Raw genomic sequence first — 18736 nt, forward strand, 5'->3', positions numbered from 1 at the left:
AACAGTAATACAGAAGTTTATCAAGAATTTTTGAAATCCCTGGCAGGAAGAATTTTCTTATTATCTTGACAAATTAAAAAAAAAACAACTTCAAGAGAAAGTGATGATATATGCTTTTTTGCAGGGTTTTATTTTATGATCAAAAAATACTTTTTTAGCAGGAGAGTGGTGGTGCACACCTTTAATCCCAGAGGTCTGGAGGCAGAGGTCTTTGGATAGCCTGATCTACAGAGTGAGCTCTAGGACAGCCAAGGCTACAGAGAAATCCTATCATGAGAAACCAAAAATGAAAACTAAATTTTTAAAGAAAACTTTGAAGTCTCAAGCAAACCGTGTACACTTCTGTTAGTGGTGATGGCCTATTAGAGATACGATCAAGCTGCCCACTGACACGACACCAGCTTCCTCTCTGTTCTCTGGATCCTCCTTTTCTTTGGCCAGTTAAAAGGGTTTAGTGGCCTTTCAGCCATACTGCAGCATCAACCATAAGAAACTTCTGCCGCTCCTGATTGGTCAGCATGACATTAGGAGCCTGGCATTGTGGTAAGGGCGGTTTTTAAGCATGTTATTAAATCTTAACTTGGGGTGTTGGTCTTCACTAAATGACGCTTGAGAGCTGAACGCTGATGCACCTTGGTACCTCCAATGTGCTATCTCTTCCTATTTCACATAAAATTAATTTTTATATAAAATTATATTTTGCAAGACAGAACTCTAACTTAGCAACTATCTATCAAAATGTTTTGGTTTTTGTTTGTTTGCTTTTGCTTTTGTTTGGGTTTTTTTGTTTTGTTTTGTTTTGGTTTTTTTGAGACATAATTTGCTGGCTGTTCTGGAACTTACTTTGTAGACCAGGTTGGCCAGGAACTCAGAGATCTGCCTGTCTCTGCCTCTCAAATTGGGATTAAATCCCAATTGGGATTAAAGGCATCCACCATCACTGCCTGGCTTCAAAATATATTTTGTCCTCTTTTCTTTGTTGACAGTCATGTAACTTAGGCTAGCTTTGAACTTATTACGTAGCTAAGACTGGCCTTGAACTCCCAACTCTCCTACTTCTACTCCAAGGGTAGGGTTATAGGCAAGTACGGCAACATCCATCAAGATTTTTTTCTTGTATACCTATGATGGTTTTGTGGTAACTCCCAATCACATCCTAACCTAAACAAAGAGTGTACTTGGTTTGATGGACAAAGTATTGGTTACATAATCTTGCTTAGTAGAGTATCCATGCTAATATGCAAATCAGAGTACCTGCTCTATGCAAATCAACTTTTTAAATGAAATAGTGTATCTCTGTTGCTCGGGCTGATGTGGGCTTGTAAGACCTATCCTCCAGACACGTGGGAGGCAGAGGCAGGACAACCGTCCTGTGTTTGAAACCCAGCTTGATTCTCCTCTGGCGGACCAAGCAGCTGGAATTACAAATGAAATTAAATAAAATTCACCTCATCCAACCTCTAAATTTAGGTTAACCTTGGAAAGTTGTATTTTTATACATGCTGAGAGACACTAAGAATAATTCTGACTAGAACAAAATATTGTCCCTGGGAAAAGACACATCGAGAACAAATGAGACACTCTGGAAAAGACTCCTTCTAAATAGTCCTCCTTCAACCAGGGAGAAATGCCAATATTCCAGACCCGACTGTGTTCCCCTAGAGAGGCTGCCGCAAACTGGAGCGAACTGGGGACTGAACCCAGGGCCTTGTGCTTGCTAGGCAAGCACTCTACCACTGAGCTAAATCCCCAACCCCTGAAAATCCATCTCTTAAGAGGCGCAGTTAGTAGACACAGGCTGGAAAGCAAGCATTGCTTGGGGAAGGAGCAGCCAGTGAGAAGGGAGGGTTAGAAAGTGGTTTAAGCCTTCATACAACATAAGAACACAGCAAGGAATTTATTTAGCGTAATTCCCTCTTGATTTGGCACGCCCCATACATGGAACAGAAGAAAAAAATTTATTTGAGTAACCCAACCTTGGCTTTTCTGAGGGATCAGCATGGCTGTTTGAGATACAGTGTCTTGTCAAGTAGTCCATATGGCCTTGAGCTTCTGATCATCTTGTCTACCTCAGATTACAGGCTGGGACTATAGGCGAGCACCACTCTACCCCCATCAGAATCGTTACTAATAATAGAGGATTTGATCCAGAAGCTAAAGAACGCATCCCTCCCTGGGGATCTGCAGTCAGCTAATACTCGGTACCAATAGGCAGTGTTCCTTTCGCCTGTTTCTTGGGTTACACCTTCTCTCTCGAGCATCCTGTTTATTTCTCTTGTCTTTCTAGGGAGAACATAAAAGTAGTCTTTTGGCTGATAATACCAAACACATACTCTTGGGCTTGGCGTAGAGCTCGGTGCCCAGAAAAGACGATACTTGGCAAGCCCGAGGATCTGAGGCTCACCAAATTTGATACTTACTTGTACATATCCTAGATGTTTAAATTTCTTAAACAGCTTGCTCTAAAAAATAGTTTAAGTGTAAGCAGTATCTGTTGTTAGCATTTATGAGCACAGATCACACTCAGGATATTCGCAGGTGGCTCATGCCTCACCTCAGCACTGAAGAGGGGTTGGCAGGATGAACAATGAGGGTGGGGCAAGCCTGGGCTACAGTGTGATCCCATCTCAAAACCAAAACCCTCAAATATCTGCATTATATGCTTTGATAGTACAGGATTTAAAAAAATAATAGGAACCTACAGAACTCAAAAGCTTGAACTTCATTTATCTTTAAATGTTTTCTTCTTTGTTTTATTATAATTTCATACATGTATAAAGTGAATGTATCTTAACTCTATCTACCCCTCGATCCTACCTTCCACCCCCCCAGACTCATTAAAAGATTGTGTTTGTACATGTGTGCGTGCGTGTGTGTGTGCGTGTGTGTGTTCCCATGGAGAGTGAACTAGGGCATCAGACTGTCCTGGAGATGAAGTCATCACAGGGGTCGTGAGGCCCCCCATCTAAGGAGGTCCTCTAGAAGAGCAGCAGGTGTTCTTAACCGGGCCCACTTAATATCACTATAGCCCACGACAGGTAAGAGTTTACTTAACTTGTTTCATGACACTTATTTGGTATGAGTGTACACGGTGGGTGGGCACATGTACCACAGTACACACATGGGGGTCTGAGGACAAATTATAGGAGTCTGGAGGATTAAACTCAAGCCATCAGGCTTGGCAGCCTTGGTACCTTTACCTACCAGGACATCTCATTAGCCCTGAGTTATATTTCTGATGCCACTGTTCAATTATACAACCTTAGGGATAGCATAGCCTCTCTCTCTTTTTCTCTGTTTCTCTTTCTTTCTTTCATTTTTGTTTTCTGAGGTAAGGTTTCTCTGTGTAACCCTGGCTATTCTGGAATTCATCCTGTAGACCAGGATCACAAAGATCTTCTGCCTCCTGAGTGTGTGCACAACCAGCATCTGGCTTCTTTTTTCCTCCTTTCTCTGTTGTTGGTAATTTTTTATTTTTGAGACAGTCTCACTCTATTATCCAGGCTGGGCTTAAACTCCTATCCTGAATGAAGGATACTGACAGGAACAAACAGGCCCAGTGTTGTAAATTCCTATCATTAAAGTGAAGGTGATGACGTCACCCAGCTTCCTTCAAAGTGATGAAGCACACTCACGTGTGCAACACTACTGTTGACCAGTTGTCCTAACAGATCTCTCCTTGTTCAAAATACAGTTTAAGGCTTTGCACAGTGGTGGAAGCCCATGGTGCCGGCACTCCAGAGGATGAGGTGGAAGGATCTTGGGTTCAAGGCCAGCCAAGGCTAAGCGGTGAGAGCTGATCTAAAACAGAAGTACAGCTTAAGGCTGGGGATGTAGAGCAGTGGCAGAATGCTTGCTTGCCTAGCATGAAATGAAGCCCTGGGTTCAATACCCGGCACTCCTTAAAACCAGGAAAAAACTTGACGATTTTTAGCAAAAATCATTCTGAAAATATAAATGGCATAAAAAATATTTAAGAAAAAATTTGAAGACATTTTTTGGAAAATAATCCTCAAAATACTAAAGACACAGAAAATATTTAAGGAAAAAAATTGACAATTTATGGTGATCAATCCTGTGACCTACCCCCCACAACACACACACACACACACACACACACACACACACACACACACACTCAGCGGGTATATGGTACAGTCCTGTGAACCCCTATACTCAACAGGTTTGTGGTAAAGTCCTATGAACCCCCAGCCCCCACCAACTCAGCAGGTGGAAGGAAGGTGGCAAATTCAAAAGAGTTGAAGAATTTCATCCAATCATGTAGATCTCTCCTGAGAGACACAGCCAGAATACAGCAAATACATAGGCCAATGCCAGCAGCAAACCACTGAACTGAAAACGGGACCCCTGTTGAAGGAATCCGAGAAAGGACTGGAAGAGCTTGAAGGGGCTCGAGACCCCATATGAACAACAATGCCAACCAACCAGAGCTTCCAGGGACTAAGCCACTACCTAAAGACTATACATGGACTGACCCTGGACTCTAACCTCATAGGTAGCAATGAATAGCCTAGTAAGAGCACCAGTGGAAGGGGAAGCCCATGGTCCTGCTAAGACTGAACCCCCAGTGAACGTGATTGTTGAGGGGAGGGTGGTAATGGGGAAAGGATTGGGAGGGGAACACCCATATAGAATGGGAGGGGGGTTAGAGGGATGTTGGCATGGAAACCAGGAAAGGGTATAACATTTGAAATGTAAATAATACCCAATTTAATAAAGATGGAAAAAATAAAGAATTTCATCCAATCAAAATGTCCCTCCCTACTTCTGCCTCCAGTTTTCTGGACATAGTGAATCACCAGACTAAACTTATACTATGTTCCAGTAGGATGGGTTTTGTCCTAATTTCATCGAAATCTATGGAAGTTTTCCCCTGCAAGGCTTGTAGTTAATAAATGACAATGATTTACATTTTCAGGAGCCTGTGTGAAATTCTTCTATATTTTGTCAATGAAAAGAATCTTAAAACTTGTTGCTGTGATTCATATGCTAAAGGGATATCATGCACGACAGGGTGGCTATCAAGTGCAGTCCCTTGACTGGGGAAGCTGGGACAGACACATCACAAGTTCATGATCAGAGCCAGGCCAGTGCAATAGAGCAGTGGTGACAGGAGCTTGCTGTTAAGCCTGGTGGTGTGAGCTTAATCCTTAGGACCTAAGGGTGGAAGGAAAGGAGAGATTCCCACAGGTTGTCCCCCAGCCTCCACTGCCCCCGTCCCCAGCTTCATGTAAACAATGAGACACCCCCCACACATAGACCTTACTCATGTTAAAAGTAGGTTTTAGAGTTTAGATTTATCCTAAAAATCAAAATTATTAAGTGCAAGGCTTTAGTTCCAATTTCCATCTTCTCTCTCTCTCTCTCTCTCTCTCTCTCTCTCTCTCTCTCTCTCTCTCTTTCTGTCCATCTGGGGCTGGAGAGACTTAAGAGGACCCAAGCTCAGTTCCCAACACCTACATCAGGCTGTTAACTCCAGTTCCCAGGGGGATGGGGCTCCTCTGACCTCCTCAGACACTTGCACAAACATGTACATACATACAATTAAAATGTTTTTAAAAAAGGAGGCTGGAGAGATGGCTCAGCGGTTAAGAGCACTGACTGCTCTTCCAGAGGTCCTGAGTTCAAATCCCAGCAACCACATGGTGGCTCACAACCATCTGTAATGAGATCTGAGGCCCTCTTCTGGTGTGTCTGAAGACAGCTACAGTGAACTTATATATAATAAATCTTTTTAAAAAATGAAGTCAATCGATCAATCAAGCAAACAAAATCACAGGAAGAATGCCCAACAAGGCAGTGGACATTAAGTAGGACAGGAAATTACTCCTGGTGAACTGGAGCCAAAATGGACAGCGGCCTCTATGGAATTCTGGCTTGCCAGAGACCCTCCTCCCCTGTAGAGCTGTTCTCCAACAGGGGAGTGAAAGAAATCATCTAGGCCTTCCAACCACCCGACACCTGGCTGGGAGACAGCTTCAACTCCTCCTCTGAAGATTCAGTTCAAAGATTCTCTGAGCTCTGGTAAGAACAAACATTAACTTGTTCTTTCAGTGGGCACTGGTGCCAAGAAACGGTAGGGTTTCCACAGGAAGGCCTAAGAAACAGAAATTAACTGTTCTGCTTACAGCAAAGGACCCTGGCAAAAAGGAATTATTACAGAATATTCTTTCCTGTCTAGGGATGAGACCCTCACTTTAAAACACACACACACACACACACACACACACACACACACACACACACACACACACACATTAACCAGACTAGCAAAGGCATAATTTCCAGCCAGGAATGTTCTCGTTCTCTCTCTCTCTCTCTCTCTCTCTCTCTCTCTCTCTCTCTCCCTTCATCTTTCTATTTTCATTTCATTTTATGTGCATGAGTGTTTTGGCCTGCATGGAGGCCAGAAGGAGGCACTGGGTCCCTACAAACTACAGTTATGGAGGTTGTGAGCCACTATGTAGGTGCTGTGAACTGAACACAGAGGTGTTCTGTAAGAGCAAAGTGTGTTGTTAACTGGGGTGTCACCCTTCTAGTTGTGGGGTAAGGGGGGCTCCTTTTAAGTCAGGGTCTCATTTGGCTCATGAGTCTGACTCCTGACTTGGTGTTTCTATCTCCCCAGTGTTAGGATTACAGGTTTACCCGCCTTGCCCAGCTTCCATCCAACTATCTATCTTTCTCTTTCTTTCTTTCCCCCAAGACGGGTTCTGTATATATCTCTGTATATCTCTGGCTGTCCTGGAACTCTCACTGTAGACAAGGCTGGCCTTGAGCTCAGAAATCCACCTGCTTCTGCCTGCTGAGTTCTGGGGACAAAGGCGTGCACCACCACTGCCTGGCTTTATTGTTAGTCCTTTGTGTGTGCATGTGTAGGTTTACTTGTACACAAGTAGAGGGCAAAGGGGATATCGGTGTCCACAGGCCACACCAAGCTTCCATATTTTATTTCCAAAGGGAAATCACCTATGATGGGCTGGGTTAGGGCCTGTGTAGTCCTGGCTGTCCTGGAACTCACCTTAAACCTGCAGCTATGCATAAGCCATACTGGGCAGTCTGATGCTTTCTTAGGCAATTCTAGATCACAAGGTCTTGACACACCTTCACTTCTGTATTAATAACAAGCACTCTTGTGTATATGTGCTGCTGGGATCAAACCTAAGACCTCCAAAATGCCAAGCAAACACTCTGTCCCTGAGCCATACCCCAGCCACACACACACACACACACTGGTATCACTAGCAAAGGTGCAGACAGCCTAAGCCCATCCTAAGCTGCTATCCCCAAGGAATTAGCAGCATCAGCTGCCTGGGCTCAGCGAAGTTCCTGACTGTGCTTTTTACAGCCTGTCTCCAATTTTCACTGCCAATTTCAGATATAAAAAGCTAGGTGTTACCCACACAACGAAAGGCATAAATACCAGGGGATCTGTATTCAAGTCTTTCATCAAAAGTTTTTAAGTATGGGAACTGGAAAGATGTCTCAGCGGGCACTTCCCATGTAGATCTGGTGACCTGAGTTCTGTCCTCGAACCCACTTAACGTGGAAGGAGCGAGCTGATTCCACTGCAGTCCTCTGACTTCACATTCCTGCTATAGTACTACCTCACCCCACTCATGAATTATACTTTTTTGGAGCTGGGGTATCACTTATCCCTGGCAATACTGGAACTCACTATAGAGGCCACGCTGGCCTAAACTCACAGAGATCTGCCTGCCTCTGCCTGTCAAGTGCTGGGACTAAAAGGAGTTCTAGCACCAAGTCTGGCAATAGTAAGTAACTCATATCTTCAATAATGGGACCTCATGAAACTGAAAAGCTTCTGAAAGGCAAGGGACATTGTCAGAAGGACAAAATGGCAGTCTACAGAATGAGATAAGGTCTTCTACATCAAGTCCACATTTGACAGAGGGCTGATATCCAAAGTATATAAAGAACTCAAGAAACTAGACATAAACCACCCAAAATAATTCAATTCTTAAAATGGGGGTACAGATCTAAACATAATCTTGACAGAGCAATCTCTAATGACTGAGAAGCACTTAAAGGAATGTTCATCATCTTTAGTTATCAGGGAAAGGCATAGTGAAAACGACTCTGAGATTCTACCTTCCACCTGTCAAAATGGCTAAGACCAAAAACAGAAGTGACAGCTCATGCCGGTGAGGATCTGGAGTAAGGGGAGCACTCCTCCACTGCTGGTGGGACTGCAAACTTGCACGGGCGCTTTGGAAATCAATTATGCTGGTTTTTCAGAAAACTGGCAATCGGTCAACCTCAAGACCCAAGTACCTCAAGACTCTTGGGTATACACCCAAGGGATGCTCCACCATACCACAAGGATACCTGCACAACTATGTTCACAACAGCTACATTTGACTTGGGGCACAGGGGCAGAAGGGTTATCCTCGATGGAGGGGTGGGGTCAGGAACAGAAGGGATCAAGTTGGGGGAGGATTCAGGGCAAGAGTACTGGGAGAGACAACTGGAATGGGGAGTGGGTGTTGTGACATCTCTGGGGTGAGCTAGAAATCTCATGCAATGGAAACTCCCAGGAATCTGTGAGGGTGACCCTAGCTAAAACTCCTAACAATGGGGATGTGGAGCCCAAACCGAGACAAGATTTCCAGTGGAGGGATGGAGACAGCAACCCAGCCACAAACCCTTCAACCTACATACAATCTGTCCTGCCTGTAGGATGTACAGGGGTAAAGACAGAGCAGAGGAAGAGGAAATGGGCAAGCGGTGACTGGTCCAGCTTGAGACCCATGCCGTAAGAGAGAGATCACCCCTGACACTGTTAATGATATCCTGTTTGCTATGCTTGCAGACAGGAGCCTAATGTAGCCATCATCAGAGAGGCTTCACCTAGCAACTGATGAAAACAGATACAGAGACCCACAGCTAAACATTAGGTGGAGCTTAGGGAATCCTGTGGAAGAGAAGGAGGATTGAAGAAGCCAGAGGGGTCAAAGACACCACAAGAAAACCTACAGAATCAACTAACTGAGGTTCACAGGCGCTCACAGAGACTGAACCGCCAACCAGGGAGCATGCATGGGACTGACCTAGGCTCTCTGCACATATGTTACAATTGTGTAGCATAGTCTTCTTATAAGACTCCTAAAGTGGGAGCAGGGGCTGGTTCTAACTCTGTTACCTCATTTGGGGATTCTTTCCTCCTATTGGATGGCCTCCTCCAGCCTTAATAGAAGAGGAGGTGCCTAGTCTTAATGCAACCTGATATGCCATGACTGGCTGATATCTATGGGTAGGCTTGCCCTTTCTTGAAGAGAAAGAGAAGAGGAGTAGATGGGGGGTGGGGGGGTGGGAAGGGAGGAGGATACTGGGAGGAGAGGGGGAAGGGGAAATTTTGGTAAGGATGTAAAGAAAATTTCAAACCTGAGAGGGGTGGGAAGGGAGTGAGGGAGAGAGGGACAGAGGGGGAGAGAGAGAGAGAGAGAGAACCTAGTACACAAGTACGTCCAGGCTTGGTGATGCATGCCTATATAAGACACTTGGGAGGCTCAGGCAGGGGGGATTTTGAGTTTGAGGCTAGCCTGGATTACCGGATTATACTGACATTCAACCAAGTCAGTCTCAGTCTCTCTCAAAAAACTATTAAGGACAGCCTAAAAAGGGAGACATTCACTGGCTTTTAGCAACAAACGAGTTAAACAGTGACAGAGCTTCATGCTCTACCTAGGGCAGGAGAAACTAGGGCCTCGCACTGGCTCCTAACGTGTCAATCAACTAGAAATTAGAGTCGGTTTCTTTTCTTTGGAAGAATGGGGGAGGTGCTTAAAATTATTCCTTTAAGCTTCAAGTTCAGGAGATGAAAAATAAAATAAAATAAAAAAAAACAAAACAAAACAAAACCTGCCAGCTGGTCCCAATCTCAAAGTCAAGTTCCTGTTCCCTAAAATCGTGAGTCATGGAAGGCAGAGACAGATGGATCTGTGTGAGTTCGAAGCTGGCCTGGTTTAAATATCGAGTTTCAGTCCTGCTACATAAGACCTACCTCAAAATAAAAATTACATTCCTATGGAATTGACTTCTCTAAAATCGTTTAGTTAAAAATGAAATCCCTCAGCTGAACGAGATATCATCTGATTTCACCCGGACATGCTGAATACTAACTTTGCTAACCCGGCCTAATACTTGCAAATGTATTTTCTGTTCCCAAAATGGAGGGGGAGTTGAAAACAAATTTCGGCGAGCAGCTATCAAGTTTATAGAATTTACTTGATGAAAGATGAAAATAGGTCAGCCTTGGGAAGCAGAGGTAGGAAACAAATGTTCAAAGTCAGCCTTATTGTCAAGTTTGAGGGAAGCTTAGTCTTGTATGACACCGATGGAGAGCACGGGTCTCTATTGTAACTTCTTAAAAGATGGTTTCGGGCCAGTTAAAAACTCGTTTAAACGTCAGACTAAATCCTTACGCCAAGTCTTTATCTGCTGTGGTAACGGAAGGGTAAAGGAAGAATGCAGTTGGCGTGTTTGGTTTCAATCCTCACACAATGCTGAAGTTTTGAGACAGTGATTTCACAGGGCCCCCCATTAACTTTTCGTTAGCCTAGCTGACGAGAAATGAGGAGGCTGGGATTGCAGCCCGTTTGCTTTCCCAAGCTCACTCTGTGAACCAGGAAAAAAGAGGGGTCTTGGTAGAGAAATCGGGGGCACTAACGAGAGTATGGAACAGTCTAAACTAAGACAGGCCTCACTGAAAGAACTCCTGGAACTCAGGGGAAGAAAGAAAGAAGAAAAGAACAGTTTTGCATTTTCAGTCCTCGGACTCGTTCCAGAATTCCGCAATGACTGCCAAAAGCAACGGCCTTGGAACCAATTAACCATCACCCTCGACCTTCCGCTTCGACTCCCAGGAGTGCCCTCCTTCCAGCTCAGTTCTGATCCAAGTCGAGAGAGACAGAGACGGGAGAACGCATTGCAAGTGAGGGAATCGAGACCCTAGGGGAGCATGGAGAGCTCGTCCGGGGTAAACTCCAGGGGAGCGGCTCGAGAGAGCTTGCGGCGCAGGAAGCACAGCGCACTGCAAGTCAGAGATTCCGAGGCCCTAGGGGTGAAGGGCGAGCTGGTTCGGGGTAAACTCCAGGAGAGCGACAAGAGAGCTCTGGAGACACAGGGTGTGCATAGCCCCTGCCCAGCCTGGGTACAAGAGCCTGGCCTCCGCTCTTGCCCGCCCCCCCTGGAGACCCCTGCCCGTCTCTCCGCCGCCTGACCTGTCCCCGCGGGATCCCGGTGCGCAGCGCGCCGCCTCCATACCCGCCCGACCGGTGGCATCAGCGTCCAGACCCCAAGACGCCGCCGCCCGGCTGGAGAGGATGGAGGAGGTCGGGCCCCGCCCCTGGCAACCACACCCCGCACTGTCGCCGACGCCCATTGGTCCAGTACCCTCCGCTCCCGTCTCACTGGCAAATGACGCTAGCCGCGATGCTGGAGGGTTTCCAGGGGGCGGGAGGCACCGGGAGGCAATGGCGCGTGCGCTAGAGAGGGGAACAGCCCCGGGGCTGGGTCCGAGCTGGTTCTCGGAGTAGTCTTCATCTGCTCCACTCCAGGGCCGACCACGACAGGGTGATTCCCTGCACTCCACTGTGGTGCGCCAGGGTGTAGTCCCGGGTTTTCGAACCTCTGTCGCCCGAAGCTTCGCAGTCTGACCTGCTCCAGGATACCTGAGGCCTTCATTCAGCCTTCCAAACCGTTAGCCCTTGCCCACAGGCCGACTGCGGGATCCCTACCTGGGGACCCTCTTCAAGTGTCCTTATTCGTGAGGGTAGCTACTAAGCTGTCCTCTCTGCATTGAATCATGCCTCCAGGCATCAGTGCCTTTGTGGCTCTGGTCCCTCTAGGACTTTATGACCAGAACTACAACAGATAGACTTAATGAGTAAGGCCAAAAGCACACTGATGTTGAATCCAAAAATTCACTTAAAAAATAATGTATTTATTTTGAGACAGGATCTCAGTACACAGTCCTAGGCTGGTCTGGAACTCTGAGATCCAACTGCCTCTGCGCCCTAGTGCTAGAATTAAAGGCATGTGCCGTATGTTTCACCTATGTGAGTGTCTGCATATCATATGCATCCCTGGTGCCCAAAGCTGTCAGATACCCCGGAACTGGAGTTATAGATGGTTGTGAGTCACTATGTGGGTGCTGGGAATAGAACTTGTGCCTTCTGGGTATCCAAGGCTCATAACTGCTGAGCCACCTCTCCAAGTCCCAGAAATTAATTTTTGAAAACTAGGGAATAGCATACCTGCAAACAAAGGCTAGGAGAGCAGAACACTGAACTTGGCCCCCCTCCCTATGTGACCCTGGGTGGCTGTTGCTGCTGCTTTTTTTTTTTTTTTTTTTTTTTTCGTTCTTTTTTTCGGAGCTGGGGACCGCTGGGGACCGAACCCAGGGCCTTGCTCTTCCTAGGCAAGCACTCTACCACTGAGCTAAATCCCCAACCCCTCCTCCTCCTCCTCCTCCTCCTCCTCCTCCTCCTCCTCCTCCTCCTCCTCCTCCTCCTCCTCCTCCTCCTCCTCCTCCTCCTCCTCCTCCTTTTTTGTGCTACAAATCTTCACTCATGTAAGGCACAGCATAAGCTCTGCTTGGCCTAGAAGGGCCTAGATGCTAATGAGTAGGGTTGAAAGAGATGCTATTTGAATGCATAAGAGGGTCACTGAGACGTCCACACTAACCACACTAGAATATGAGCTTCTGCTTTATGTACACATAGGATAAGTTAATAGGAATTCATTTCTCCAGCATCTGTGATTTCTTCCACTCTAGACAGAATCTCAAAACACAAACCTAAACTACTCATCTGTTCCCTACCTCTCTGACCCCACTGTATTCACCAACACAGGCCTGGCTGAGGGCCTTTGAGCAGAGGAGCCAAGGCTGTCAAGGTAGCTGTTGACCATTAAAAACCAGAGCTCGGGCTGGAGAGATGGCTCAGCAGTTAAGAGCACCCGACTGCTCTTCCAGAGGTCATGAGTTCAATTCCCAGCAACCACATGGTGGCTCACAACCATCTGTAAGGAGATCCGATGCCCTCTTCTGGTGTATCCGAAGACAGCTACAGTGTACTTATATATATAATAAATAAAATAAATCTTTAAAAAAAAAAAAAAAAAAAAAAAACCAGAGCTCGCTCTTGATTTTCTCCGACAGCCAAGTGACAGCTGAGTGTCAAGCGGAACCAAAAGTGTGGAACGAATTAGTTCAAGTCAGAAGACCAGTGAGCATAGATAGACCTTTTATAGATGGGCGTGCTGCCACATTGCTGACAAAGGTGGGGTTCTCTAAAAACTCAGGACAGCCATTTATTTACAAGCACTGTAAACAGTACAAGATACTTCAGAGGTTTAGAAGTTAATATGAGAAAAATACCAACAGTTCATGATACTAAATTCAACTGTTTCTGAGGCAAGGTGGCTTAAAAAGGAAATCTAGAAACCGAATTCCAACTCTAGGCCTCTGGCTAAGTCGTCTTCCTAGTAATGTTCATTCCATTGCATCCTCTCAAACCAGAAGTGACTTGGGAAACCTCCCCGCAGCAGCTCTGGGGTGAACCGAAGTCTGTGTAGTCCAGTCAGGTCTTCACAAGGAACTGGCTTTTATCCAGCTTCCCTCTCTCCTTAAGGTAGGCAAACAGGTGCCTTCTGCGTCTCCACGTGACCTTAATCCCATACTTCTCCTCAGGGGTGTCCTTGACCAGAACAGGCCCCGGCTCCGGGGTCCTGGGGGTCCTAGGACCAAGGATGCAGCTAGGAAGACTGTTTTCCTTCTGGTCTGGGGAAATGGGATCTTCTCTTACCGAAGACCCTGGGGTCTGGATATCGGGGGGCATGAACACATGAGGTAAGCTTTGAGGTACGTGCACTGACAGCTCCCCACAGCTCTGGGGACTGAACAATGGCACTAAAGGCCTTCTGGGAGCATCCTTTTCTGAGTTCTGGAGCTGCTCTCTGTTGGATAGCAACAATGTCTCTGAACTCGAAGACTCTGGACTCTCAAAGGTTAGACGTGGAAACTTGCAGGTAGATCTCCGAGTTGGGTGTCTTGCTTGGTCTCGGTGATGTTTCCGGTGTGTTGGAAACCGGCTTTCTGCTGCTGTATCAAACTGAGGTAACACCTGTGCATGAAAAAAGAAAGATGGTGGTGGTGGTGGGCCGACTACAAAGAAACTATAGTAAATATGTACAACCCTTTATTTTTTGTCCAGAATCGTGAGGACTCACTACAATAAAAACCCAGCTATGTGATACAACAGGAAGACAAGGGACCTGGGCCAGCTGTCCAATCGCCCTGCTCTTCCAGTTGCTCCTGAGCAGGAGAGGAGACAGGCATCTCTCATGGCCACCACACTCCACTGCTCAAGCTTGTTTAACTCTGTCCTCGGGAGCAGAACACATGCTCTGCACACTCAGTTCAGTCCTCAGCAAAACCACGCCCTCAAGAGGGTAGGGACAAAGGGACTGTCTCCAACACCTGGCGAGGGCCTGGCAGGAAGGTCTTCAGCAAATACGACCGGCAGCTCCGTGTAAGTGAGACTGCTGAGGTGTGGGATCTAATCTGCATGTTCATTCAGTCAGTGCGTATGAATTTCTTTTGTCAGACAGTCTCACTGTAAAGTCCGGGCTGGCCTTTGCCTTGAGATCCTTCTGCCTCAGCCTCCCCAACGATGAACTTGCGTGAATTAGCACGCCACCTTTGTAGGAGGTTTCTCCACTAAAGTTCAGTCAACTGTAGAGTACCTAGTACTTTTCATATGAAATACAGGAAGTAATCTTTTATAAGTTGGTCATTTTTTTTTTAGCTTCTTCACCCAGTGACTGGGGAGTGAAGTGTTCAATCAGAACTTTTCAGAGGAACCTGGCAGGAAGACTCCAATTCCATATAAAACATATTTTAGTGTGAATGAAAAGAGGATATACCAGACAAATCAGGTAACTGCAGCCAGAAAGAGCAACTGCTTCCCTGTCCCTGCTCCAAAAGGATTAAGAGTCAGGATTCTGAAAAACGTAACACAGCAAAGGTCAAAGAATTGCGAGGACTCACCCAGGAAGTGATGGTGCTCTGATCAATGGGTTTGCTGGGCACCTGTACAGTGTGGGTAATGGGCTGCTGGTGAGATTCATAATGGGGTTTGGGGCCCTCCAGTGGCTGTTGGTGGAATAGCAGCTGGGCTTTCTGGCACTGTCTGCGTCTCTTTCGGGGAGGCATCAATGGGTAAATGAAGAACAGTTAGTAACAACATGATGCAGGCTGCCTTCCTGGTCTGGGTCAGAGTCCAGTTGCAAACCATGCCTGGAGAGAGGAAACAAAGGGGGGGGATCATGTGGGTGGCACCCCTCCCCCAATTCTTCATGACGTCAGGGTAACCAATCTATCAGAAACCACCAATCAGACCTCAGGTTGTAGGTAAACCAGCTTCCTATACCAAACCACGAGAAACATACGATCTTATCCATACTCAACAAAACTCACTCAGTGAGCACCCGCTGAACTCATGGTATTCTGACACACTGAGTGCTACGATTTAAAGACTTTAAAGATGGGCAAGTACTTATTCACAGTACTGAGTACTAAGTACCTGTAGTGACACAGAGGTCCCTGCTTTTGAGGCACTGTGGTACAGCACTTGCCTAATGTGCACAAAGCTGCAGGTTTCAGTCCCCAGAACTGCAAATGAGGGAACCGTGGAAAGGAAGAAGGAAAGGAAGAGGAAGAGAGCTAACCAGAAGGAAACAATCACATCTCAGTATAGCACAGTCCGCTTCAGTTCTCGTCAGAGAAGGCTTTCTGGGTAGGAAGACACTTAACCTGTGGAAGGAACCAGGAGAAGCAAAAGCCAGGAAGGTCACTGGAGGCTGAGGTGCACCACATGCAAAGACCGTTACAGAGGGCTTGGGGGCACATGCTAATTAGCACACCTGAGGCAAGAGATCTGGAGTTCAAGTCAAGCTTGGGCTGCACACAAAAAGCTCTCAAAAGCCAAACCAAACCAGATGCGGTGGGGCGTGCCTAGGATCCCAGCCCTAGGGAAGGGAGACAGGAGGATCAGGAGGCTCAAGGTTGCCTTTGGCTAGTGAGAGACCACCCTGAGTCACGTGAAACCTTAAACAGCCAAAACGCTGTTTTGTGAATTCAGAGAATCACAAGGTCATTGCAGACTGAGTGAAAGATAGCTCAGCAGTAAAAGAACTTGCCTCAAAAACCAAGGGCTTGAGTGTGTTCTCCAGAACTCACAAGAACTCGGAAGGCCGAAACTAATTCCCAAAAGATGTCCTTTGACATCCACATGTGTGGCATGTGTGTCCTCACAGGCATGTGTCCTCACACACAATGTCACTATCTATGAGGATGTGACTATCTAGCTAACAAAATAAAAAAGGAAAAGAGGCTAGGTGTAGGTGAGGTGGTAACATCCATCTCAAATCCCAGCATTCAGGAGCAGATTTCTCTGAGCTGGAGGTCAACCTGATCTATTTAGTGAGCTCCTTGCTAGTGGGGGATACAAAGTGAGACCCTGTTTTTAATAAAAGTTTTAAAGGATAAATGACAAAAAAAATAATATTAAACATGGTGTCAACATTGAGTCTGAAAACCAAGTGAGGCCACATGAGAGTGGGGTGGGGGTTGAGTAATCAATCATTACAGAATTTCAGATAGAAGCTTAGGCTCACATCTAGGTTTTGTTAAAAGACAAACAAACAACCAAACAACAAAAAAAACAGCCCACAGATTCTCTAGAACATAAAGAGGGGTCAACTGAGTTACGGGATGAGCCCCATGTACTTAGTACCCAGCTGGTTCAATCCTGACCATATATGATCTATTAGTTTCCCCTATCTTTCCCCTTGCATGATTTTGAAAAAAATGCATTCCTTTCAGTTTTCAGATTGAACCTCAGGCCTCAGCGTGTTAGGCGATAACGGTACCACTCGGCTGTATACCAGTCGTCTTATTGTGAGACATGGTCTTGCATAGCCTCGCCTGGCTTCAAATACACTGTGTAGTCTCCACCTCCCAAGTGCTGGTTCCCAAGGCATGCCCCACTGTTTTAGGTGCTTTTTCTGTTGCCATCATAAAATTCCCTGGAAGGCAAGTGAAGGAAAGAGGGGCTTATTTTGGTTCACAGTTCCAGGGTAGTCCTTTGTTGCTGGAATCATAGCAGCTGGGCACATCCCTTTAACAGGCAGGAAGAAGATGAACTCTCCTGCTCGGCTAGCTTTCTCTCTTTAGTCAGTCCAGGCCCACAGCCCATGAAATTGGGCCATATCCCACCCATCTCTGTCTAATCTAGATAAGCTCTTATATACTTACCCAAACAAAATCTAAGTCAGGTTTTGCACAATCTTGGCCTTTTTTTTTTTTTTTTAATTTTGAGATAGAGTCTTACTATGTAGCCTTGGCTAGCCTGGGGCTGGCTATGAATACCTGGCTGGCCTGGAATTCACAGAGATCCGCCTGCTTCTGCCTCCTGGGTGCTGGGATTAAAGGCGTGAGCCACCACATTCTGGTGTCAGTGAAAACCCACCAGCCTCTAACCTGTTCACCTCTCAAACACAGTCTTTATCTGCTCCCCATCTCATAGCATACCACGCCCCCTAAGTCTTAGTTCAAATCCCTGTGACCTTCAGCCTTTGTGTTCACCAGCCTAGCCTCCTCCAGTCAAAACATCTCCCTTCTTTTTTTTTTTTTTTTTTTTTTTTTTTTTTTGGTCTTTTTTTCGGAGCTGGGGACCGAACCCAGGGCCTTGTGCTTCCTAGGCAAGCGCTCTACCACTGAGCTAAATCCCCAGCCCCAAACATCTCCCTTCTTAATCTAGCTGCTTCAATGTTTCCTTCCCTTCTGTGTAATGGGTGACAGATCTTACACCTTGTTCTCAGCTCATAAGGAAGGAAGGAAGGAAGGAAGGAAGGAAGGAAGGAAGGAAGGAAAAAGAGAGGAAGAAAGAAAGGAAAAAGAAAGGCTTTCCTGCCCTAAGTCAAGATTTTCTCGTTAAAATAAATACTCAAATTTATCACTGGCGGCTGCGGGAGGGCGAGCCAGTGACCCGGGCTACTCCGAAGGCGGAAACACGAGAATCGAGAATTCTACACATGGGGATACCCGGGGTCAGACAAAACCCACCGGCCTCTAACCTGTTCCTCTGTAGCTAGAATTCTACCGATCTGTTCATCTCATTCTGGGCTCCCTCTCCATCAGACCACCGGTGAGCCCAGGGGAAGGACGGCCCGGTCTGCCACTGTACCTTCCACTCTTTCGTAAAGTATGGAAAAAAGATCGTCCGGACACCTCGGGGCTGGGCCCGAGGTGGAGGCGGCCACAGACAGGGGCGGGGCGTAGGGCACTTAACCGCAAGTCTGGGGACAGAAACCCAAGCTGGACCCCACGCAGCAACGAGGGCTGAGCCGCGCGGTGGATCCAGAGGTAGCCCAGTGGGTAGCTAACCGGGGGAGTGGCGTACGCTGCCCCGGAAGGAAGTCGACCACGGAGGCAGGGCGGTCCGGGGCGGGGCGGAGCAGGCTGCTGGCCGCGGTCCGCGCGTCCCCGCGTCCCTCCCGCCGTCCCTCGAGCTCCGGGGCCCCCTTACCCGCCCTCCCGGCCGCGGCCGCCGCTCCTCAGGACGCCGAGCGTTCGGGGCCGGAACCCGGAGACAAGCCGGTGCCGATTGGCGACGCTCCGTCACGTGACCGC

At 46.9% G+C, this 18736-nt stretch overlaps 2 protein-coding genes across 6 annotated transcripts in view; both read right to left on the reverse strand.

Moving 5' to 3' along the window:
• Positions 1 to 11356, reverse strand: part of Tulp3 (TUB like protein 3) — a 41656-nt gene extending 30300 nt beyond the window's left edge. For 2 of the 3 annotated variants that reach the window (XM_087659335.1, XM_087659336.1), the window contains exon 1: positions 11262 to 11356. In XM_087659335.1, the coding sequence (XP_087515461.1) occupies positions 11262 to 11302 (41 nt within the window). In that variant the 5' untranslated portion in view covers positions 11303 to 11356. The remainder of the gene's footprint in view (positions 1 to 11261) is intronic. The other variant, NM_001400921.1, reaches the window with a different exon arrangement.
• Positions 11357 to 13269: 1913 nt separating this feature from the next.
• Positions 13270 to 18697, reverse strand: Rhno1 (RAD9-HUS1-RAD1 interacting nuclear orphan 1). 3 transcript variants are annotated; one of them, XM_087657026.1, is made up of 3 exons: positions 18291 to 18697; positions 15092 to 15340; positions 13270 to 14165 (listed from the first exon to the last, which is right to left on the reverse strand). In XM_087657026.1, exons 2-3 carry the CDS (start codon positions 15254 to 15256, stop codon positions 13623 to 13625), a joined length of 708 nt encoding a protein of 235 aa, XP_087513152.1. In that variant the 5' UTR covers positions 15257 to 15340; positions 18291 to 18697; the 3' UTR covers positions 13270 to 13622. The 3 variants fall into 3 exon arrangements, with proteins under 3 accessions (XP_087513152.1, NP_001388903.1, NP_001388902.1); NM_001401974.1 differs by having other exon boundaries at positions 18633 to 18650; NM_001401973.1 differs by having other exon boundaries at positions 18181 to 18509.
• Between the last annotated feature and the right edge of the window lie 39 nt (positions 18698 to 18736).

This window comes from Rattus norvegicus, chromosome 4 (genome assembly GCF_021556685.1).
Source record: "Rattus norvegicus strain SHRSP/BbbUtx chromosome 4, alternate assembly SHRSP_T2T, whole genome shotgun sequence".
Taxonomy (NCBI): domain Eukaryota; kingdom Metazoa; phylum Chordata; class Mammalia; order Rodentia; family Muridae; genus Rattus; species Rattus norvegicus.